We start from the raw sequence: 23,719 nt of genomic DNA on the forward strand, positions 1-23,719 counted from the left end.
TGAGTGGCTGTGCTGTGCAAAGTGCTGGGTATACAGAAATAAACTAGACACAGTTCTTGCCTCAAGGAACTCAACACCTGTGGGAGGAGACAAACCCCAAGGGAGTCTTGGGATCAGTTTGTCGTGTCTTGGCAGACTCCAGGTACCCCAGCATGGTACTTGTGCAGTTGCTCTGTTAAATCGCAGAATTTACTGCCGATACCAAGAGGCAAGGTGGAGAATCTAAGATGAACATTTTAGAAGTGAATGGGTTGGGTGGCATCAGCACCTATACATGTAGGCCACCTCACCTGTTGTCACTCTCCTTCCTGACAGCCTGTCACTGAATGAAAACTCCGCAAGGGCAGAGATTACATTTGTCTTGTTCACTACAGTAACACCAGCACATAAAACTGCCTGGCACACATAAGTGATCAGTAGATACTTGACGGGTGAATGGAGATGCCATCCAGAATCTGAAGCTGGATTTAGGCATCAGAAGATTGAAACCATCTGGAATCCTTTGGCGTAGCTTGCTTCTTCAATTCCCGGGCTCTCTGGAGGATGATGGCAGGACCTGCTCCATGAAAAGTACAGAGGGGGCACTGTTTCAATTATTAGCCAGTCTTCGTGAACCAGAATGCTCTGGAAATGTGCTCACGAGGGGAGTAGTCTGGATTTCCTGGGGACCCAAGCAAAATCTGTATTTTGGCGTTATTCCTTGCTAATGCTGCAAACCCCCTGTGACCACTTCCTTGCCTTAGTCCATAGTCCCTTTGCGGGGCATCATTGATTCTGCTGAGTGAAGATCTGGCAGTATTTCAGGAAGCACCGTAGGAACCCAGGGTCGAAGGTGTAGAAGATGGATGAGAATGGCTGTGCCGAGCCCCAAACCCAGCCTGAAATGTTTAGTTTTTACATGATGTCCTTCAGAATCTGCTTCTTTCTTCTAAATTTTGAAGTTCTCAACAATAAGCAAATGGAAACATACCTTTTATAAAGAATTTAAGTGGCTTGTTTTTGGTGGGGGAGGGGCAGAGAGAGGGAGGGAGGGAGGGAGGGAGGGAGGGAGGGAGGGAGGAAGAGAATCTTAAGCAGGATGCATGCTTAGTGCGGAGTCTGACACAGGGCTTGATCCCACGACCCAGGGATCATTATGTGCGCTGAAATCAAGAGTCAGACGCTCAATCGACTAAGCCACCCAGGCACCCCTAAGTGGGTTTTGAGTCACTGTGATTGTTATCATTAATAACAGAGTATTAGTGTATCAGGGAAAGGTAATACATTACAAGGAATGAAATTAAAGTGTAATGGTAATTAACCTCTTCCTGGGAGCTACTTTGGTTAGGAAAATCATATATATATATATATATATATGAGGCTGTGATTTACTCAAGAATTCCAGAAGTAGCCAGGTTAAATACACCTTCTTTCAGACTGGTAAGAGGGAAACATAAGAGAGAAATGGCCATGGTGCTTTATTTTTTATTTTTTTTAATCTTTTTTTTACTTTTTCTTTTGTTTTTTTTTTTTAAATGTTTTTATTTATTTTTGAGAAAGAGTGTGTGAGTAAGGGAAGGGCAGAGACAGAGGGAGAGAGACACAGAATCTGAAGCAGGTTCCAGGCTGTGAGCTGTCAGCACAGAGCCCAACACAGGGTTTGAACTCATGAATGGTGAGATCATGACCTGAGCCAAAGTCGGATGCTTAACCAACTGAGCCACCCAGGTGCCCCGGCAATGGTGCTTTACTCAGACCTCAGATAATCCTTGTGTTGAAGGGGTTTTCTTTCTAACCTCCTCCAAAGTTATACAATTCAGCATGCTCTCTCTCTGTTCAGCTGTTGACCAGAGAGGCCCCACACCAAGGCCATATGCAGCCTACGTCTCTTGAACAGCATTTGCACTGCACATGGGGAGGGGTGTAAGAGATATTTCTCTCTCTCTCTCTCTCTGCGTTTTCCTTAGCCTTATCCTCAACATTATCTGTGCTCCCAAACATATGTATGTATTTATATTTTATATTTTATATTTATATTTATAACTTCATGACAGTTACCTTTTTTTGAAAAAAGCAGTAAGTCAGAATGTGTTTTGTTTAAGAAAACAAAATCTCTGGGAGCAGATACGTTGACATCTTTTCTCTTTTGCCTGACAGGAGTCACTTTGTGAGGTAGACTTTTCCATTTTGTAAAGCAGGACTTTTTTTTCGGCGTTCTAAAACAGTGACTCTGTGGCATTCTCAAGGTCCCTGGACATGGAATGTTCCAGAGCTCTCGGTCAGGGGAGCCAGAGCTGACCTGAACCCTAACTTCTCTGTGGCTCAGCATTTGGTGACTTTAGGAACAGTGGGCATATATTGTACTGCTTCCTGCTATTGTTGCCATCTTCCCCCATTTTTACTTCATTGTGTGTTACTTTGCAGAAAACTTGCTTTATTTGACGAATGGAATTCCTTGGCTGTTTATGTTTCAATGGATAACACAGTGGTCATTGAAGATATCAGTGAGTCCCTAGCCTGTCTACCTTCCCAGGTGGTGGGTGGTTGAGGTCCTTCCTCAACATTCAGAAAGTGTGGGGGTGGGTGGGGGAGAGGGAGAGAGAGGGACAACAGACAGACAGACTGACAGACAGGCACTGACTCTCTGGCCTGCTCCACTAAAGCAGGGAAGCTTGGGGGGAGGGCACAGGACTCTGGTTAATCATTCGCTATGCCTTTTCTTCTCTTTCCTTTCAGCTTTCTGAAAGGAAGAAAACAATGAGGGTCTTTTCTGACCCTAAGTGAGCTATCAGACCCTTTCCCTGCAGGATACTCAAAGTATAGATAATCAGTTAAACCCAACAGCTCTTCTGTGGAGGTCCCCATTTGCCCCAGCCCTGTGCTTTCTGCCATGGGGTTAGAGAAACCAAAGATACAGTCCCTGTCTCAAAGGCAGAAAAACTAGTCTAGAAATCAGATTTTTTTTTCAATGAGCCCCTAATATCTGGCAGGAGGTAAGTGAGTGCCTGGTTGCCAGAAGGAAGAGGAGTAAGGTCTGGAGAAGTGGTCTGGGCTTCCTGTGGGGCAAGGCGGGGCAAGCTGGGCCTCAGTGGCAGATGGGAGGGCTTCCCAGGCAGATGTCATGTGAGGTTGCCCTTAGTTTTGCCCTTGGTGTATCTCATATGACCGGATACCCCTTACTCACCCAGCTCTCTTGTCTTCCGCTTCCAGAAAAAATGTGCTGCGTCCTTCCCTCAAGTGCTGACACAGTTGGTGAGAGCCCCCCTGGCACTCTGAATGCTTCGAATCAGAGTAGGGGCACCTTTGCCTGCTGCCCAGCCTGGAAACCCCTGCTGCTTATTGTGCCCCTTCGCCTGGGCATAAACCAAATCAATCCTGTCTATGTCGATGCGTTCAAAGTAAGTCACCCCGTTTCCCAGGCCCAGTGCCGCCCGCCCATCACACCGCCATGTAAGCACAGAGGTCCGTGAGCAGCAGTCCACAAGTGAGTTGAGAATCTTGCACTCTCTTTCCCTCTAGGAGTGTTTTAAGATGCCCCAGTCTTTAGGGGCCTTAGGAGGAAAACCAAATAACGCCTATTATTTCATAGGATTCTTAGGTAAGAAAAGAGGAATCACAAGTAAGTCGTTATGGGCCAGGGGAGGGTGGGCAGAAGGTTTGCACGTGAGACCAGGCAATTCCAGTTAGGGGGCCCTCTTCTAGCCCAGACATGCTGTGGCCTCTGGCCAGCTCATTCTGTCTCTGGCCTGATCTGTGGAGAGTAACACTTCTCTGTGTCTGCTGGAGAGTGGATCCCCTCCTTCAGTGTCCCACTTCCTTGCCTCTTGATAAGATGGTTCTATAGCTGCTTTCCCACTGGACCACCCCAAGGTCACAGCATTATCTCAGCATCTCTGTCTCCTTTCTATGGGGTCCAGGGTGGCAGGGTTTCACTCCCCTGGCATTGTCGATCCCCCTCTTTTAGGGACTTGGGCATTCGTGCTAGGAGCCACCTTCTGACTTCCTTGCAGCTGAGCCTGCTGCCTCCTTGTTCAGAGCCATGACTGGGTAGACGTGAGAGGAGGCAAAGACAGAGCTATCCTGTTTCTGATAACAGGGGCTAAGCCTTAAAACCACTAACTTCCTAATGCAGATGCTAACAAGCAGCCCAGGATCCCCTGCCTAGGTCGATGCCTCTCGAAATCTAGCTGCCTTACTCACTAGCTGTGGTCAGAGTCATTTAAGGCCCATGGCACACAAGGTGAGCTAGCCCAGTTCTTCTCAAACTTTAATGTGCATGCAAATCACCCTGAGAGCCTATTTAAATTTTTTTAATGTTTATTTATTTTAGAGAGAGAGAGAGACAGAGCATGAACGGGGGAGCGTCAGAGAGAGAGGGAAACACAGAATCTGAAGCAGGCTCCAGGCTCTGAGCTGTCAGCATAGAGCCTGATGCAGGGCTCGAACTCACGGACCGTGAGATCATGACCTGAGCCGAAGTCAGACACTTAACCGAATGAGCCACCCAGGCGCCCCCTGAGAGCCTATTTAAAATGCACATTCAGCAGGTCCAGGGTGGGCCCTGAGAGTCTACATTTCTAAGTAGGTGGTCCTGTGGCTGCTGGTGTACACACTGCACGTTGAGTACCAAGGGCCTAGACCCCTGGTTAGTGCTGAAGGGCACAGGGAAGGGGGCGATGTGGCATGAAACTGGGCTTCGAGGAACATGAGCTTAGATTACAAGGGAGAGCCTTAGTTAGGCAAGAGCGAGCCAGAGCAGACCTGGGGAAAGGCACAAGGGATGTGCAGAGGAGAGGGTGAAATGGGCTTGGCCACCCTCCCCCCCCAACTCCTTGGAGATTCAGGGAGGTGAGGAGGGGGTGGAAACAGACATACCTGGCCTCATATGCAGTCTCCCAGTTATCAGCTGTGTGACAGCAGGAAACAAATATCGACTCTTCAGTCTCAGTTTCCTCTAATGGAAAATAGGGCTGGGGCCTCTGGCTGGCTCAGTCGGTAGAGCATGTGACTCTTGATCTCAGGGTTGTGAGTTTGAGCCCCATGTTGGGTGTAGAACTTACTTTAAAAAACAAAAAAGAGGGGTGCCTGGGTGGCTTAGTCGGTTGAGCATCCGACTTCAGCTCAGGTCATGATCTCACAAGTCATGAGTTCGAGTCCTGAGTCGGGCTCTGTGCTGACAGCTCAGAGCCTAGAGCCTGCTTTGGATTCTGTGTCTCCCTCTCTCTCTCTCTCTGTCCCTCCTCCACTCGCACTTAGTCTCTCTGTCTCTCATAAATAAAACAGCAAAAAAAAATTTTTTTAAGAAAAACAAAAAAGAAAATAGGCCTACCCCTTAACTCTCCGTGTTGTCACCTCACAGGGGAGCACTCAGCAAATAGCCAAGCATGCAGTATGCACTCAGTAAAAGATAGCCCCACCCTTCCTGACCCCCAACTGGTCTGGTCTTTGCTTACTCTTTCTTCTCTTTGAGGCTGTCTACACAGTTGCCTGAGCTCTCTATTGCTGCCATCTATTGGTTGAGCCCCAAAACTACAGCTTGATGGAAAATTTGCAAACCATGGAGGCATTTCATTTCTTTCTCCAAGTACAAAATCCAGTATTTGGAGTTATATAAATTTAGACAGCCTCTGCTTCTAAATTTTTGGGATCCTGTCAAATACAATGTTGTAAAAAAGTCAATTTCCTGTATTTTGGTACTTGAGCACAAGGCTGAAACAGAGGCGAAATAATTTTGGAGGGGGCTCAATGGAGAGTGTATGGGATTCCCAGGTACCCTGGCCTCGCTTTCCTCAAGTTACCCAGAGAGAATTTGCCAAGCTGGCATATCCCTTTTGTTTCATAAGCCCACTGGGTCAGGGTGACTTGTGAGGGTTGACTACTCGTGAAAGGGGTGACGGCAATCTTTAGTTCCCCAGAGAGAGGTTTACATAGTACCCATTTGCCCATTGGCTTTCATAAACTCTTTGCTTCACCTTCATTGGAGGCTCCAAAGTCCCCCTAAATCCCCTTTTCTGCCTTATCCCCTTACTGTATTCGGTTGGGGTTCCAGATTGTAAAATGCCTGAAAGGAGGGAACAGATGAGACCTGCCATTTTCTGAACAGCTGTATTGTGTCAGAGACCCCGCCAAGTACCACTCCCCATGTAGGTAGGAAGGTAGGTAGGTAGGTAGGTAGGTAGATAGGTAGGTAGGTAGATAGATAGAGAACATATACATATATAGTCCTATATAGAGATGTATAGATATAGATAGTCCTATATAGAGATGTATAGATATAGATAGCATAATACCCCTGTGAGTTAGAGCTTGTTATTATAGTGAGACTAAGAGTTAGAGGGATTGTTTCCTCAAGGCCACCCAGCTAGAAAGTAGCAAAGCCAGGATATAATCCCGATTTGGCCATCCCTGTTTACCATGCCACATTGCTTCCTGAGGGCCCTCTTTCTTGGTGGGAAGCTGGGGAAAGCTCTCAATGTGGACACTAAGGCCAGGATGAGACTCTGGCTTTCCAATTTTGCCTGCTTAGACAGGAGATGTTTGTCCCCTGTACTTGGGTAAAGAAAGGTTGTCACCTGAGATGCATAGTGTGAGCCCTGTGTCTGCAGATGGTTGACCAGACTGCCTCTTACACTTGAGCCTCTTTAGAGACCTTGATTTAGTCCCCACATCACTTCTAGGGCTTCTTAGATATTCTCCTGTATCTCTTTTAAGCACTCTAAGGAACAGTGCAGCCTGCCAAGCTCCATCACACACACACACACACACACACACACACACACACACACACGCACACACACAAGGCCAGAATCAGAGAGGATGCTCTTATTATTCCCAGCATCTTAACTTGAAACGCCCTGGTAGGATGCTTGATTCTAACCATGCTCTGGATCTCTATTTTATTGTGCAGAACTTCCTTTTCTTCTTACTTTTCTGTTGTCATAAGTAGGCTTCCTTCTAAACATTCTGGTTGTTGCTTTTCTTTGTGACTTCATGCTTTTTTGATATAACTAATCTCACCCACCTGTGGTCTAGGGGGCATATGTATGTACCTTGACTTTCATAAAACAAGTCATATGGGGGCATTGATTTTCATGTACTCTTAAACATGTATTTGTAGGGAAATACTTTTGAGTCAAAGCGAGATACTTCAGTGGCCACCTTGTATTTGTATTGTGTTTTAAGCATTTCACAGAAAAGAAACCTTCTGGTTCTTATAATGCCCTGTGAGGTAACTGGAACAGGCCTAGTAACCCCAGTTTAAAAACAAGAGAATTTAAGACCAATTGAATTGAATGGTTTGCCCTTGGTCTGTGACACAGACAAGTTAAGCTACTCATCAGACATCAGAAACACATTCTTTGCCAACAGAAGTACTTAGATGGGGCCCAACACAGCCCTGGGTGCCATTCCAGGGAGATTCTTTGGGGCATCTCTCCCTACCATGCCCTCCAGCCTCAGGTAGATCTCTCTCTGGTTGCCTAACCCAGTCTATTACACAGAAGCCCACATGGCCCTGAGGCCTGGACAGTGAGGTTGGGGTTCCACCTTAGGAACTTTTGGCAGCTCAGCCTGCCTCTGATGAGCATTAGAGGGACTCTCAGCCCCTTGAATATCAAAGTAGAGCTTTTATTATCTCAGACTCCTCCAGGGTCATCATTGGACTAGGCCTTTTCAATTTGACAAAATGTAGCTTTCCTCTCATTTGTAAAGATTGAACATGTTGAAGTGAATTCTCCCAGGGAGGCGTATGTGTACTGATGTTAAGGAGCCCAAGGCAGTACTTTCCAACAGGAATTACTAACTTGCTAACGTTGACTAATTTGCTAGCTAAATCAAGACCAGAAGTCAGAGCCCTGGTATCCTATCCATTGCAGAGTCCGCATTCCCATTTCTTTTGAAGGCCAAGGCCTTTTTTCTTACCAGATGGGCTCTCTGACTGGAGGTCTGAGCACTGATGGTGTGGAGTGAGATGCTTTTCCATGTTGAAAGAGGCAGGAAGCTCCCCCTAATGGCACCTGGGCTCATGCCCTGGTGATCCTACCTACTGCCTCTTTGCTACTGCTGCTCACAGAGCCTGCCATGTCATCTGTGGTCTCTCATTCCTCAAACCATTTCTCAAACCTGTCACTCTCCATTTCCAGTCTTTGACCTTAAGGAGATACAAATGCTAGGGCAAGTCTTCTCATCAAATGATTGGACTTGGCTTCCTTCAAGCATGATCACCCACGTTCGGGCTTTCTGTCACCTCATTCTCATTGTCACCAAGGGACGGGTTTAGAAAACCAGAGTGCCTCTCCCAAGGGCAGCAGTGAGGCCAGGGCCAGTGGTTCTTTCTAGATTAAGCATATCTCATTCTAAACAGGTGATGAGCTCATTTTCTTGGACCCTCACACAACCCAGACTTTTGTTAACACCGAGGAAAATGGAACAGTTGATGACCAGACTTTCCATTGCCTGCAATCCCCTCAGCGAATGAACATCTTGAACTTGGATCCTTCCGTAGCATTGGTGGGTATATGAAGGTTAGGTGGGCCAAGAGATACAACAGCACCCTATTACAGATTGGTTCCTTGAGGGTCATCCATGCTGCTAGGTAGGGCGGCAAGAGTGTGTTCAGTCACCAACCCCTACAAGGGGTAGCATAGTATTGTGGGGAGGGGGTGGACCTTGAAGACAACTACTCGAGTTGGAATCCAGGCCCTGCCACTTACTAGCTATGGACTTAGTGGGAGTCCCTTAACTTTTCTAAGCCTCAGTCTTCTCATCCCTAAAATGAGCAAAACAATAGTTCCTTCACCGTAGGGTCATATGACGTATACTGTGCATTAGGCACTCAGTGCAGTGGCGGGCACATTGTAAGCAGTCTGTAAATAGTTATTATTAGTGTTACAGTCATTCCCCTTTTACTTCTTGCCGTCTAATTATTGCCACACAGGCACAGGGAATAAGGTAGGACATACAGAGGGAGGGAGGGATAAGAGGGCACCCAGGGGCACTTCTGGGTGCCTAGTGCTGATTTCTCTGGACACACAATCCAGGAAGTTGCAGGGTTTCCCCCCTGGAAGGATGGCTCTGAGGATGGGGAAGGAGATTCATGGTCCCCTTTGTTCTAACAGATAATTTCCTTAAGGTGAAAGCCATCTTATTAAGTACCGCCTCTAGCTAAAAGTACTCTTTGGCTTATCTGTTGGTTTAGTTGACTGTTCTTTATGGATGTGTCTGTGCACTGAATGTGATGGAATTAACCCCATGCTCTGGAGATTGGCCTTCAAGTTACTGTGTCTCATAGTATGAGGGGTGATGGATGGGGAAGGCCAAGGACAGGGAAAGAGGGAGAGGGAGGGAGAGAGTGAGGGAGGGAGAGAAAGAGATAAAGATGGAGAGGGAGAGATGGAATGAACAAGTCAATGTGTGTGTCCAGGTGAGGCAATGACCTAGGAGAGAGAGAAATTCTGCCAGTATTTTTCATTATTGCCAGAAGACACATCTATAGAGAGTGGCCCATATCACAGCTTTGGGCCAGTGGCTCCATCTTGCAGTGCATAGGGCCTGACTTAGTGCACCTGCCCAGTTCTAAGTTGTGTTCTCTTGCTTTCCCCCCAAGGGATTTTTCTGCAAAGAAGAAAAAGACTTTGATAACTGGTGTAGCCTTGTTCAGAAGGTATGTATGTTTTTCTTAGTGTTAAAAACAAAATTGTTCAATAGGATTCCTTTTCAAGACCGTTTCTCATAGTAACCTAAATCTAGCCTGCTAGGACTTTATTTCAAGAGAGAAACTGAGATGTGGGGGGTTATGCAGAACCTTGGGGGAACCAAAGAAAAACTTTGGGTTGAAATATGCTTAGTATGTCAAGTGAGTGATATTTTTAGCTAAGTAATGTTTCATCTCATTATGCCTACGAGTTATATGAAATAGTCATGAAATAGTCCATGAATATTCTACCAGTTTAACTTAAAAATGCTGATTTCATAGAGTTCAGCCTAAATTCTTCCTTATTCCATTCATAAGGCTGAAATGGTTGAAGGAACTAAACTAAAGTTTTTTATTTGTTTAGTGGTCTGTTTACAGTTTCATATAGTCAATTATGGTTTAGGAAGCTTGTCTTTCAACTGTCTCATTTCTATAAAATACAGGCATGCTGCCATTAAAGGAAACACAATTTTCAGAAATATGTAAATACCAAAGCAAGATATTCTTTCTTCTTGGTATTTTGTGTAAAAGGGTATTGATCGTGTTTTGCTAGCTCACCAATCGTTCTATCTGCCCACCTCATCCTCACTTCTAACACATGCCAAATATGTGGGTGACATTGATAAATGCGTATGGAAAGAATGGAGATCACAGGGAGAAGTTTAAAATGCCCTGGATGGGGTGGCAGGAGACATGATGTTCTCCTATTTGGAAAAAAAAAAGTTGACAAGATGGGAGTCCAGAGCCTCTTGCAAGTGTAAGAGCAGATTTATCTTCGCAAGAGAACAAATAATTTACACTAATGTCCCGAGCTGAATCTCAAACCCCAGTTAATAATTGGCTGAAACATAATGGAAAATCATTTTCTAAAGGCAATGCTTAACATTTCAGAATGCAGAAAAACTGTATTTATACCACATTTAAAGTTCAAATGAAGGGCGCCTGGGTGGCTCAGTCAGTTAAGCGTCCAACTTTACTCAGGTCATGATCTCTCATGGTTCGTGGGTTGGAGCCCCGCATCGGGCTCTGTGCTGACAAACAGCTCAGAGCCTGGAGCCTGCTTTGGATTCTATGTCTCCCTCTTTCTCTGTTTCTCCTTCCCCACTCATGCTGTGTCTCTCAAAAATAAAATAAATGTTAAAAAACATTTTTTAAAAAAGTTCAAATAAAAGTCTCTTGTGAGACTATGCCATCTAAATTAGGATGTACACCATAAGTGTTGGGCTAAAACCAAACCAAACTAAACCAAAACCATGTATTCTCTTGGGGCAGATTTAATGTAATTAACACACATTTCTTTGGAGCCAACACTTCAGGAACTTGTCAGCCCCATATTGAGTTAGGCCCGTGCAACTGGCATATGACCTGAACCTCCTGATGGACTGTGGGCAGTGAGTACTGACCTTCCATCAGATACTCCCTCCATGGTCCTTCCTTCCTGGCCAACAGTATCTAGAGTTGAAGAGGGCTGGGTCTTCGGATGGGTCAAGTAGAGGATGGGTATGCTGGCTACAGCTTTGTTTTCACCTTTCAACAACCAGGTCCCTCTCATAGGGTTTGGGATCACAAATGGACAATTGGGCAGAAATGTAGTAAGTCTGAAGTGTTTACAACTGTTGCTGTGTTTCCTCAGGAAATTCTAAAGGAAAATTTAAGGATGTTTGAATTAGTTCAGAAACACCCATCGCACTGGCCTCCCTTTGTTCCTCCAGCCAAGCCAGAAGTGACAACTTCTGGGGCAGGTAAGCCATTGGTCCGGGGCTCTTGGGCCAGCAGACCTAGGCGTAGCAGTTGTTTTATGAGACAGAAGCAATGGTGGCCCATGTTTCCATGGAATGTACAATTTCCACTCAGCTGGTCTGATCAAGGAATGATGATTTTAATCTACTGAGGAACTGATACTTATCAATTTCCAAGAGGGGCAGTGGAAGAAAATGAGCTCGATGCAAAAGTTCCTTGCAAAGTGAAAATGCCTAGAACTTTCATGGTCTGTTCAAAAAACAAACCAGAGGCCATGGGTGATTTGAAAGGTACCTCAAAGATTACAGAGTCTCATCCTCATCACTGTGAATAAGACTAGGTAACAAGTTCCATTATTTAGCTTCTTTAGAAAGAATTTCTAGCACTCGTCAGTGGCCCCACCTGTGGGTCTCCTCTACACATGCTTTTCTGCAGCAAAATTATTAAAACGTGCACAGTCTTGGGGCATCTGGGGGGGCTCAGTTGGTTGAGCATCCAACTTCGGTTCAGGTCATGATCTCACAGTTTGTGAGTTTGAGCCCCACATCAGGCTTTGTGCTGATAGTACAAAGCCTGCTTGGAATTCTCTCTGTCTCTCTCCCTCTGTCCCTCCCCGACTTGTGTTTGTTCTCTCTCTCTCTCTCTCTGTCTCTCTCTGTCTCTCTTAAAATAAATAAATAAATAACTTTAAAAAAATTAAAACATGCCCAGTCTTAACTACTGAGTACCATATGGACCACTCCAACCTAAGTGTCAAGCTTTCTTCTTTTTCATTTCCATATCCTGATAGAATTCATCGACTCTACTGAGCAACTAGAGGAGTCTGACCTGGAGGAAGATTTCGAAATTCTGAGTGTATAGAATAATGGAACCTCATCTTGGTGATCTGTCTTCCACCTGGCACCAGAAGAACACGAAGCCCTTACATAACACTTTTCTAGTCAGCAAGTGCCTGATATGCCAACAGCATACAAACTTGATAGCAATCATGACTGAGCCAATCACCATTTCTCAGAAAACAAACAACAGCAACCCTTCCCCAGAATGAACTAGAACAATCATGGAATGTAGGAGCAGAAAGAATTAGGAGCTGTCCCTTGCTTCCCAGCTTGTCTTACCTGGCCACCGCAAGTCTTCAGCTACTGAAACGAGAAGGTGGAGGTCAGACAGCAGCTCCCATCTTGCTTCCAGCACCAGCAGAGGAGAGATGGTTACCCTGTGCTTCTTCACCCTTTCAGGTGTGACCTCTTTGGAGCTAAATACTAAGAAGCAATCTATTCTCTTTCTCTAATAATAAAGTGATTGCATCAGGGAGAGAAAGTTCTTGTTAAATTATTTGAATATGTATTTTAAATAATTATAATTTACATCAAAAATGTGTCAAAGAAACTATATCAAATGTGCACTCATTGGCCTCCTTCCTATTTGAGGGAACCTCACCATTTGATGGGTTACTGTCACCGTCCTTACTGATGTTTTTGTCAGATGTCACCCTATCCTTAAATCAAATCATGATCGCTTAAATCAGGGGTTGGCAAACTTTCTGTGAAGGGCCAAATAGTAAACATTTTGGGCTTTGCAGGCCACGTGGCCTCTGTCACAGCTACTCAGCTCTGCTGTTGAGGTGCAAAAGTAGCCATAGACAGCGTGCACACAAATGAACCTGGCTGTAAGCCAATAAAACTTTATTTACAAAAACAGGTGGCGAGCTGGATTTGGCCTGCAAGCTGTATAGTTTGCCAGTCACTGACTTAAATGTTGATTTGGGGGAAATAAAAAATTGTGTCTGAATTAGACTCCACTTTGGTTGGCAGTCATAATTAGAAAAAAATTATTCATGTGGTGACATTTAATCTTAAGTACATCAGATGCCATTCCAAACCACTTCAGGATGAGCAACAGAGTAAATCTTAAAATCTTTTCGTCAAATTGGCTTTGCTAAACACTCTTTTGTGTGGATATACCTCAAGTCCAAGTGGTGTCTTCCCATTTTCCTCTCCTTACCTGTTAACTTGTGTGCATTTCACCTCCCTCCTCCACCAAGTCCCCAAGGAAGGCCAGCAACACAGCTTGAAAGCTCGCACAAAACCCAAGTTTGCTTTGTTTTGCTTGTATATTTAGGAACATTAGAACATTTGTCTCCTTAAATTCCATTTTATTCTTTTTTTTCCCAGTAGGCAGTATATTACAGTGGTTCAAAATTCAAAAGGTGCAAAATGGTTTGCAGTGAAATGTCTGTGTCTCCCACAGGTCGGTTCCCTTCCTGAATGCTCCCAGTGTCGTTACTTTCTTGTTTATTGGTCCAGAATATCTATATTCTGCATATACAAATATATGCATATATGTCTTATATTTGGTTTCAACAACCTTGTTTCTCTACTTTTGATTTGTCTATAAAGGATCCTGTAGACCCAGAGTATAAAAACCCATTTCTTGAACTCTAGCCTGGATAGGGCTAAAAACAGTTATAGGCATATTTTGAAACAAGTTGTAGATTGGTTGCCTTCTGCCATTTGACTTTAATTGTATTTTTCCTGCCTCAGTGTTTTCTTGTAAAGCTCAGCTTGCATTAATAGGCTCAGGGCGGTGCGGGGGTGGGGTTCACAAATTGTAGTGAGACGGACTTTAGAAAAGTTTTCATCAAAGAATGTCAAAAGAGTCAAATGTTGATATTTAATTCCTTTTATTTGCAATGTACAAGGCTGGCACCATGCTTATTACTGAGGAGGTGAAAGTAACAATAACACAGATTATACTGATTATGCTTGGTCTGTGTTGGCACAGTTTACATAATATTTAAGGAAACAGAATCAGCTGGAAGGAATCACCTCATGTCAACATAGCTAAGTATTCTGGGAAAGTGATAGAGGAAATGGTGAAAACACATCCCCTGAATAGAATACAATACACTTTATAGTCAACTCAGGTTTTCTTCAGGTCTGCCAACTGCTAAAGAGAGGAGTGTGCTAGATTTTTATGAGGTTTAAAACCGTATTAAAATTGTTTAACAGGCTACCTGTGAAAGAGCAGTTGGATGGACATTTTAATGGAAAGTCTCTAACAACAGCCTCAAAGCGCAAAGGACCCAACACACCGGATCTTCGATCTGCCACATTGCACACATCTGGATGGCATTTGAAATAAACAGGGACTTCTGAGCAATTGGGCCAAGGGATTTGCCTTTTTGTTCCTGGAGTCAAAAGCAAAATTCACACCTCCTTACCCATCTACCTCTCTAACCCCAGCCTGGGAGAAAGGGCTGTGTTTCTCATTTCCCTTGATGGGCCTGGCTGCATTTGGGGCATCCTCTGCTCTACTCTGGACCAGGCCAAGTCCTAGGTCTCTGGCCAGGGAGGGAGCCAGCAAGGAGGAAGTGATTTGTCTAGGACCCTATGAAGTTAATGAGCTCCCCTTCTAAGCATTATGGGGCCCAGTTTTGCTCACTCTCCAAGGAGGCAAAGCTCACCCCAGGCTACTGGCTGGCACCCCATTCCAGGTCTGCTGCCTGCCTAGACACAGTGCATGTCCTTGAAGAGTGAGAGCTTGCCCCATGCAGGCTTGAGCCATCCATGAACATTCAGCCAGAGGATTCTTGTTTTTAATGTGGAAACACTGTGTTCTGGTTTAAGCCAAATAATGCATGGTGCTCTCTGGACATAAAGAAATGACTTACCAGCTATTACAAAGACCTTTCTGATCAAGGCAGTGAGGAAAGCCAGTGGTCTAAGGAAGCAGTAGCCCAGTGGGTCTTTCTGAGGTAGCCATGAATAATCAAACATCGGAATCAAATGGTAGCACCAGGTTGACTGAAATGGGACAGCAGATCTCAGTAGGGTGAGCTCACCCATTGGGCCTGAGGGTTGGGGCGACCAGTGTCCAGTACAGCCCAAAAGAGACTCCAACGTACAACTTGACAGTGGGCAATAGGGCTTGGGCCTTCCTTCTTCAGATCGTTGGGGTTTGTGAGGTGACCGTTGTGTGGGGGAGGGGAGGGCAAGGGGCAGGGTTGCAGGTGCCCCCCCCCTACAGGCTTTTCATACACACCTGGCAGCGGCTGACCCTTGTATGGAGCTGCCCAGCCTTCAGTGTTTCAGATACAGGTTCCTCCCTAAACTGCTGCCTCTCTTCCACTGTTGTCAGCCAGAAACTGTACTTGTTGGCAAAGTAGTGGCAGGTGCCCCGGGCCCCACTGCATTCGATGAAAGGAGTGGCACGAAAATCCTCCAGGCAGGAGCCGGGTGAGACCAGGGACTGGCCCCCGCCCTCGGCGCCAGCAGCAGTGTGCTGAAACAGACAGGGTCAAGTGTGTGAGCTGCACCTGCCATGGGAGGTGTGGGCCCTTCTGAAACGCTGGGCTCTTGGCTCGGCCCCAGCATCAGGAAAGCTGTGTTATAGTACCAGTGTCCGCTTATCCCTCCTTTGTAGCTCCTCAGAGCCAGGAGCGGCCCCTAGTGCCCTTCTAACCCACTGCATTTGGGCACTGGGTACATCTCAGCCAGCGTCTCCCAAACTGCCGCCGTCCCACTGAGTTTCAAGGTGTGTTCGCTGCCTCTCCGCAAATCTCCACAGACAAGTCTGAGAAAGGCTGGATTAAGGAAGATGCAATAGATTTTGGAAAGCAGGTCTTCTCAGGGCCCTTGTCAACTCCCAGCCCTTGGTGGTGTACTCCAAGAGAGAGAGCGCACAATGCTCCACAAAGTGGTGAAACCACACGCCCCTCCCCTAGCCTATCAATAGTGCTTACTCTGAGGTTACCTTTGTTAGAACTTCTTATGTTTTCAGTCTGCACCACCCCTTTCAGGGCAACATGCAGTGTGTTTTGCTTGCTGAGTACTAGTGGGCATCGCATTTGGCCTAACGTCCTGGCCCTCACTTCAGGGCTCCCTCCGCATACAAGGTCAGGATTTCCCCATTAGTGCCACTCAGCCGATAGTCTCCAGTCACTGTACCCACAGACAGCAGTCCCTGTGTCTCCACTCCCCATCCCCCCTCCTCCCTTCATGTCAGCTGGATTATTATCTGGACAAGAGGTGAGGAAGAGGCTTCATACACAGCCGGGTCAGCAAACAGCCAATGGGACAGATGGCCAAATAGGACGCTCAGAGATGGCATACTTTACAACTCTTTGGGACAGTTGGTCTCCATCTAAGTGACCTTTCCTGATAAATGCAGCATCAGAGTTTTCCTCGCTTTGATCCTCAGAAAACTTTCTAGAACAAACAACATGCTTCCCTGCCTTACTAAATGGCAGACACTGTGTATTTTACATTTTGCACATGACACAGGCTTATTGCCGTGAATGTTGGTTTTTGTGTTGGGCAATTGTGGAGGGGCCCCACACCAAGGGACTCAGCTTGTGAAGTCCTTAGGCCACCTCTGAATCCTTTTCTCCCTCATTTCTTGTCTTTAGTAGGCATGTCTTATTGCTTCAAGATGCCATACTAGGCAGTCCAAATTCGCACCCTTATAGGTCTTCAGGAAAATATAGATATTCTAGTATGATAGAATTATGTGTAAAGTAAAAGCAAAGAGATTCTGAATAAGATCTTAAGAGTGCTCCCATAAGCAAAACAGGTAAGATATTGTAAAGTTTTTGTAGCATTCCTTGTGGAAGTTCAGGGGCCTTTCCAACGTATTTCCCGGTCTGGGTGGTGGATAGGACAGAATGATAGGTGAGGTGATTCTATATTCCTTTGGGATAAGCTACCCAATTCACATAGAGCAAAATGACAAAGGGCCTCATCTCAGGTACGTGCACCAATGTGAGGAAGCCTAAGGCTTTGGTGACTCTTCAAAGACACTTTCTCATCATGTCACCCCTGGCAATTTAGTAAAGAAGTTCTGGTGAGGCAGAGTACTTTGGTGGGTGCCACACTGGTTTTACCTGTGAGTTATTCTGGCCCTAAACCTGACCTTATGCTCATTTAATGTCCCCCGATATTCACGGAATGTCGTGGGAGGGACCTGATGCCTCCTTGGGCTTACAGACATTCTCAGCTCTTAGGAACACGACAGCCTTCCCACTGAGATGGAGAAGCAGCAAAAATCCCACCAAGGAGGTACAAACACAGCGTGCCCTCATCTGAGTCTTTCATTAGGAGATGACAGTGGCCAGAGGGGCCTAGGAGAGGGGGCAGAAGAGGAGAAATGTCCGTGCCCAGCCTGAGCAATGAGAGTGTGTCCCAGCCTTCAGTGGGGACAGCCTCTCCCTCACTGTCCACCGGGATCGGGAGTTTCCTCCTTCCCTTGCTTGTGGCATAACTGAAGCAGGCATAGAGATGTTAGGGCCTTTGCTGGTGATTCATAGAAATTCTCATCCCTGGACCACTGAGTGCAAACTGCTCGATTCTATTCATAGAATTACCCATCATTTGTGCAGAGCTGAGCCTGCTTGGTCTTTAGTCAAGGCCAGACCAAGCATGTTCCTTCTTTTCAAATTCTGTGGTTTCTATCTCATGCCACTTGAGCCTGAGGACCAGCTTGAGGCACCCTCCCAGGGCTCCCTGCGGTCCATCTCTACACTGGGGAAAGGGGGCAGTGCAGGGCCTTACCATGAGGAAGGAGTACCCAATCCAGAGGCTGCGCCAGCCCAGGGGGCACTGCGGGATGGTGATGTCCTGGCTGTGCACAGCAATGGCTTGTGAGGGTGCCTCACACACAGAACAGCGGCTGATGTACTGGGGAATCTGGGTCTGGCCGACGGGCATCATGGGAATGGGGGCGGTGGTGGACAGCCAGTAGGATTTATCATTGCGCCCAGCATAGTGGCACACTTCGTTGATGTTGCAATAGATGAAAGGCATGGTACTGAAGTGGGGCAGGCAGGAGCCAGCAAATCCTGGGAGGAGAGAAGGTGGGCAGGGGCAGGTAAGGTCTGGCTGAGATTATCCCCAGAGCCATTAGGACTGGACTAAATGGGTTTACGTGAAACTGCCTGGACTGGAGCAGGGGTGCCTCTCCTTACAATCCTGGCACACTGTACATACACTCAAGTCTGTGGGTCAAATCCTATTCTCAATGCACCAGGGAAGTTTGATAATGAAAAGAATCTTTTTTTTAAGTTTGTTTATTTTAAGAGAGAGAGAGACAGACACAAGCAGGCTCTGCACTGTCAGAGAGGATGGAGCCTGAAGCCAGGCTTGAACTCATGAACCATGAAATCATGACCTGAGACTAAATCAGATGCATAACTGACTGAGCCACTCAGGCACCCTGAAAAGAATGCTTTTATAAGCCACGTAACGACTCCCTAATTAACCTGCTTTGTAGAACTAGCATTTAATAGACTGAGTCTGCTGTTCACAGTCTGCACACCTGTAGACAACACAATTAATTCTTGGGTAATCACTGTTGCCCCACAGGTCATCTCATTATTACTACTACTAATCGCTAATGTTTAATGGATACCTAATATGCCAAACATTGTTCTAAGCAGTTTACATTGGGTGATTCATGCAACTCTTACACCACCCTATGAGATAGGCTCTAGAACTAGCTTGGTTTCCACTAAGGGGGAAGTGGAAGCTCAGAGAGGTTGAATAACTTGTCCAGGGTACCCAGCTAGTAAGTGGTAGAGTCAGGGTTTAAAAACATTTCTTAAATGTTTTTATTTATTTTTCAGAGAGAGCACACACAAGTGAGCAGGGGAGGGGCAAAGAAAGAGAATCCCAAGCAGGCTCTGCACTGCCTGACATGGGGCTCAAACCCATGAACTTTGAGATCACAGCCTGAGCCAAGATCAAGAGTCAGACGCTAAACCCACTGAGCCACCCAGGCACCCCAGAGCCAGGGTTTAAACCTAGGTGTGCCTGATGCAACAGCTGGTGCTTGTTACCCACCACCAAACAGTGGGCCCACCTAGGGCTGGGAGGACTGAAAAGGGTGGCTCTAGGTCCTTGTGGGGATGGATGGCCATGGCTGGTGTCAGAGCCGGTACTTACCCAGGTCCTGGTTGTGGGCTTTCTCCTGCCCCTCCACGAACAGCAAGCTGTAACCCACCCACAGCTGGCTCATCCCGATGGGACACAGGGGCACCTGTTCCGACTGGCTGTGCTTCACCAACGTGTAACCCACTCTCGAGCTCTGCCCAGGCATTCCAGCCGTCCCGAAGGGACCCTTCTTCCCTGGAGCTCCTGAGAGGGAGAGAGCAGAAAAGGGGCGAGCCAGTCATAACAGCAGCTACTGACGTTGTGCTGAGCATTGAGCAGGGCACATTGTATACACACACGTGTTAGCTCACCGGATACCCTTATCACTCCAGTTTGTAGATAAGGAAACAGGCTCAGAAGTCCCACAGCTGGTAAGCGGTAGAGCTGGAATGCCAACTCAGAGGAATCCAGCTAGGGAGTCCCCTGTTTGAAAAAGCATGCTATCCAGCTTCCCTCCCACGGTCACCTGGCCTTGGGTCCTCTACAAGGGGCTGAGGGGGCTGAGAGGGCTACTTCTTGGACCCTGCAGGCTCTCACAGGACATAACTAAGTATACCTGCTGAATCTGAGGCAGCAATAGCAGAATTAGGGTTGGCAGGACAAAATCACACCCTCTCTCCCGCCCATGCAACGTGGCTAGTTAATCACACCACTTTCCCACCGAGCCTCGGAACTGTTCTCTACTCAGGACAACTGGTTTGCCATCTCTGATATAAACTGGGAGCTAAGTAGTGGCCATACGTTATCTCAAATTTTCTCGTCCCTTGAATCATCCCCTGCCCATCCATGTCAGGATCTGTGGGCAGAATATGGGCAGTGAGAGGCAGGGGTGAGGCATACTAGAGTACAGTCACAGCTCTCAAGAGCTGGAAGAGAACCCAGAAAAGGATTTGAAAGAGTCCTTTGCCTTACAGAATGTAGGGCTCTAATCCTTCACAGGCTCAGAGGTGGGTGGGAGCGAATGGAATACAGTTCGGTTTTCCAGCCTCCTCGTAGTGCCAAACTTTACTGCCAGGTTTCCTGTTTCTCAGCTGTGAGATTCTGGCTCACCCCAAGGCCTCATACCCTCACAGAAACCCTCTGCTCCCTAGTGCTGACATCACCAGACCTTCGAGTCCTGGAGGGCCTTGCAGTCCAGGGAGACCAGGATCACCAAGAGGCCCAGGTGGGCCAATGAGTCCGTTGAGACCATCTTTTCCAGGGATGCCAGGTAATCCTTTGGAGCCTGCAAGGAGAGAAGGCCCACAGCAGCGTACTCAATGGGGGAGATCCAGAAGAGCCACCCCAGAGGAAAAGGACTCATGTGTCATGCCCATGACTCACCAGGAGAGGGCGCACTGGCCATCATCTTAGAGCCCTCAGAGCTGAGCCTCCCGGGGCTAGTCCTTAGTTCTAGTCTGGACATCTGTCCTGGGACCACCACTCTGAATTTAGCCTTTCTGAGCCGCCTCACACCTATTTCTTCCTTCTTTCCTCTCCTCCTCCCAGCGACGCATACAATGCACAGAACCTGCCAGCGTCCCTTGTCAGAAACGAGGACCCCTAGGCCCAGAGAGACTACTAACTTACCTCAGTTGGTGCAAAGCTGGGATTGGAAGCTGGGTTTCCTGTCCCCCCAGCCCTGGGCTTTCTCCATTGCTCTTTATCCCCCACCACACTCTCACCTTCCCTCAGCAGCACATGAGAGAGGGACAAGCCAGCTGGAGTAGTTGCTATGCTCTGCCCACACATTCTCTAAAGCCAAGTAGAACTGCTGACCCAGCTGGCCCCCCTTCCTGGCAAGAAGCTTGGGAGCTTCGTGAAGGACCAGAGGAGATGCTTGATGCGGGTGCCCCCTTGGGGCTGGAGTTCCCAGCCAGTAGCTTCAGCTTCTCAGCCAAGGCTATCTTAGCTCCCTGAGAAGTCCCCTTTCTCTGGTGCTGGTGCCCTCCTTACCTTGTAGGCCTACAGGGCCTTGAACCCCAGGGTCTCCTGTGAGGCCAGGGATGCCATCCATGCCCGGTTGACCCATGGGTCCAGGAGGAACCTGAACAGCTTCTGCAATTGGTGTTTGTCCAGGAGCACCCCGGGGTCCGGAAAAGCCTGCGGGCAAGCAGGGGACATGGAAATAGCAGGTAGAGGCAGAGGAGGCATGGGTCCCCAGAAGCCTTCCTTTCCACCTCACAATCACCAGCTTTCCACTTTTCCTGTCCCCCCTGCCCCGCCCCACAGTGCCCATTGGATACCTCTGGGGTGACTTCCACCACGCTTTACACAATGTCCCCCTTGCGGATCTATCTCCCCAGTGAACTGGGAGATTCTTGAAGGCAGGGAATGGGTTATATTCATCTTGTTTCCTCAGGACCCAGCACAGAGACTGGTACATGGTAGGCAATTCAGGAAATGTTTGTTGCAAATAAGGTGGGCTGAGCTTTGGCTCGGGGCTGGGATGGTTGGTTTATTCACTTACTGGTCAGAGAACAGGGCCAAGGAGGCCAAGGGGATGCATCCAACCTCAGAGATTCAGTTGGCATCACAGCCTAGGACCCTGAGCCTTAGCCTGCTGGTTTACTAAGAGAAGCCAAACAAGCCAATTCGCTTACTAATTCATTGAACAAATATCTCAAGTGCCTACTATGTGCCACACCCTGGTAGATTAAGGGATGGAGGAGTGAATAAGACAGACCCGTTATGGGGATTATGGTCTGGTGATAAAGATGAAAAATGCATAACCTGACAAATGCCATTAGTCTTACTGCAAGTTGTGAGACGTGCTACAAAGGAAATGAACAGTGCAGTGACAGCGACAGGGAGCAGAGGGCGCTATGGGGCAGAGAACCTGCTTTAGAAAGAGTGACAAGTGGCCCCTTACAAGCAGTGACATTTAAGCTGAGGCCATTAAGGAATAGAAGGAGTGGGGCGCCTGGGTGGCTCAGTCGGTTAAGCATAGGACTTTGGCTCAGGTCATGATCTCACAGTTCATGATTTCAAGCCCCACATCGGGCTCTGTGCTGACAGCTCAGAGCCTGCAGCCTGCTTCAGATTCTGTGTCTCCCTCTCTGTCCCTTTCCTGCTCGCTCTCTGTCTCTCTCAAAAACAAACATTAAAAAATTAAAAAAAAAAAAGAAGGACCTGGGGGGCAGAGGGGCAAGAGTATTCCAGGAAATAGAACTAGCATGTGCAAAGGCCCTGCAGTCAGCCCTGCAGAAAGAGGCTTGTGTGGCAAGAACAGGGACACAAAAGAGGAAGGGCTGATGATGAGGATGAAGAGGGAGGTATCACATAGGACTTTGTGAGCCATAGTTTATTCCTATGCTGTGGGAGGCCAGGGGGTGATTTATGTTTTATAAGATCCGTCTGACCACTTCGTGAAGAAATAATTGTTGGGGGAGATGCACAACAGAAGAGGAAACAGAGAGATCAGGTAGTAAGTCACTGCAGTGATTCTCATGTGAAATGTCAGTGCCTTGGACCTGGGTGGCAGCAATGGAGGTGCTGAGAGGTGAGCAGATGCAAGGCACAATTAGGAGACGTGACCCTCAGGGCTTGCTAATGGATTGGGTGCAAGCGAGGGGGATGGTGGTAAAGGATGGAGAGTGTCGTTCTTCCTTTCTGGATTGAGGAAATGGGTGAGTGGTGATGAGTGCAAACCCAATGCTTGCCGATGCAGAAAGAATGTAGAGGGGAGATCAGTGGGCTGGACCCATGGTGGCAATGGTCTTCAGTCCTGGGAGCTGATGGAGGCAGAGATATCCTCAAGGTGGAGAAATAGCCTCCAGGGAGGAGCTTCATCCAGCTGCCCCAGACATCCAGGCTTTCTTAGCGTGAGTCCTATAGGACAATTACCCTCAGACCCATCCCTCGAGGGAGCTCGGGATCAGCTGGGTACATGTTCTTAACTCACCTCTTGGCCCTGCCTTCCCCTTCATCCCGGGAAGTCCTGGGTCTCCAGGTGGCCCAACCTTGCCTGGAATCCCCATGAAGCCAGGCTCACCTCTCATGCCTGGTAAAGTCCAAAGGAAAGCAAGTCAGGGCCTGGCATGGTGGTGCTGGTGGGGGTTGGAGGGGTTGAGATTAGACAGATTTGAGGGAAAGAAGAGCATTCTTAGCTGGCCTGTCTTCACAGGGCTGCAGGACGGAGCTGTCTCTAACTGCAGACTGGGTAAGGGCCCAACAGCCAGCCAAGCAGCCATACCTTTCAGTCCTAGCTCTCCAGGAAGGCCAGAGAAACCTGGAATTCCTTGGTCTCCCTTGGGCCCTTGACGGCCAGGAATTCCAGGGAAGCCAGGGTCTCCAGGGTCACCTTGATCAGAGGATGGCCCAGGGGGCCCTGGGGGCCCTGGAGGGCCTGGGCGGCCTAGAGATAAGATCAGAGAGGAATGAAGGCAGGTGAGAAGGAGGA

General features: G+C 47.5%; 2 protein-coding genes across 4 annotated transcripts in view; one reads left to right on the forward strand and one right to left on the reverse strand.

Annotated features, from left to right (window-relative positions):
- The window catches only part of ATG4A (autophagy related 4A cysteine peptidase), a 64,132-nt gene extending 49,635 nt beyond the window's left edge, over positions 1–14,497 (forward strand). Inside the window, exons 7-14 of one of the 3 annotated variants that reach the window (XR_006213376.1) lie at positions 2,404–2,483; positions 3,190–3,377; positions 3,499–3,577; positions 8,342–8,487; positions 9,584–9,640; positions 11,304–11,412; positions 12,201–12,648; positions 14,422–14,497. Coding sequence is in view for 2 of the 3 variants with exons in the window: in XM_042974021.1 (XP_042829955.1) it covers positions 2,404–2,483; positions 3,190–3,377; positions 3,499–3,577; positions 8,342–8,487; positions 9,584–9,640; positions 11,304–11,412; positions 12,201–12,271 (730 nt within the window). In the remaining variant the exon portion in view is untranslated. Of the gene's footprint in view, positions 1–1,365; positions 1,420–2,403; positions 2,484–3,189; positions 3,378–3,498; positions 3,578–8,341; positions 8,488–9,583; positions 9,641–11,303; positions 11,413–12,200; positions 13,212–14,421 lie in introns of those variants that run through there. The other 2 variants (XM_042974022.1, XM_042974021.1) reach the window with 2 other exon arrangements.
- The window catches only part of COL4A6 (collagen type IV alpha 6 chain), a 288,857-nt gene continuing 279,243 nt past the window's right edge, over positions 14,106–23,719 (reverse strand). The window contains exons 40-46 of the mRNA XM_042974020.1: positions 23,513–23,674; positions 23,222–23,320; positions 21,274–21,420; positions 20,447–20,563; positions 19,351–19,542; positions 17,962–18,248; positions 14,106–15,694 (exon numbers count right to left, since the gene is read on the reverse strand). Coding sequence (XP_042829954.1) covers positions 15,434–15,694; positions 17,962–18,248; positions 19,351–19,542; positions 20,447–20,563; positions 21,274–21,420; positions 23,222–23,320; positions 23,513–23,674 — 1,265 coding nt within the window. The 3' untranslated portion in view covers positions 14,106–15,433. The remainder of the gene's footprint in view (positions 15,695–17,961; positions 18,249–19,350; positions 19,543–20,446; positions 20,564–21,273; positions 21,421–23,221; positions 23,321–23,512; positions 23,675–23,719) is intronic.

The sequence above is a fragment of the Panthera tigris genome, chromosome X (genome assembly GCF_018350195.1).
Source record: "Panthera tigris isolate Pti1 chromosome X, P.tigris_Pti1_mat1.1, whole genome shotgun sequence".
Lineage (NCBI taxonomy): Eukaryota > Metazoa > Chordata > Mammalia > Carnivora > Felidae > Panthera > Panthera tigris.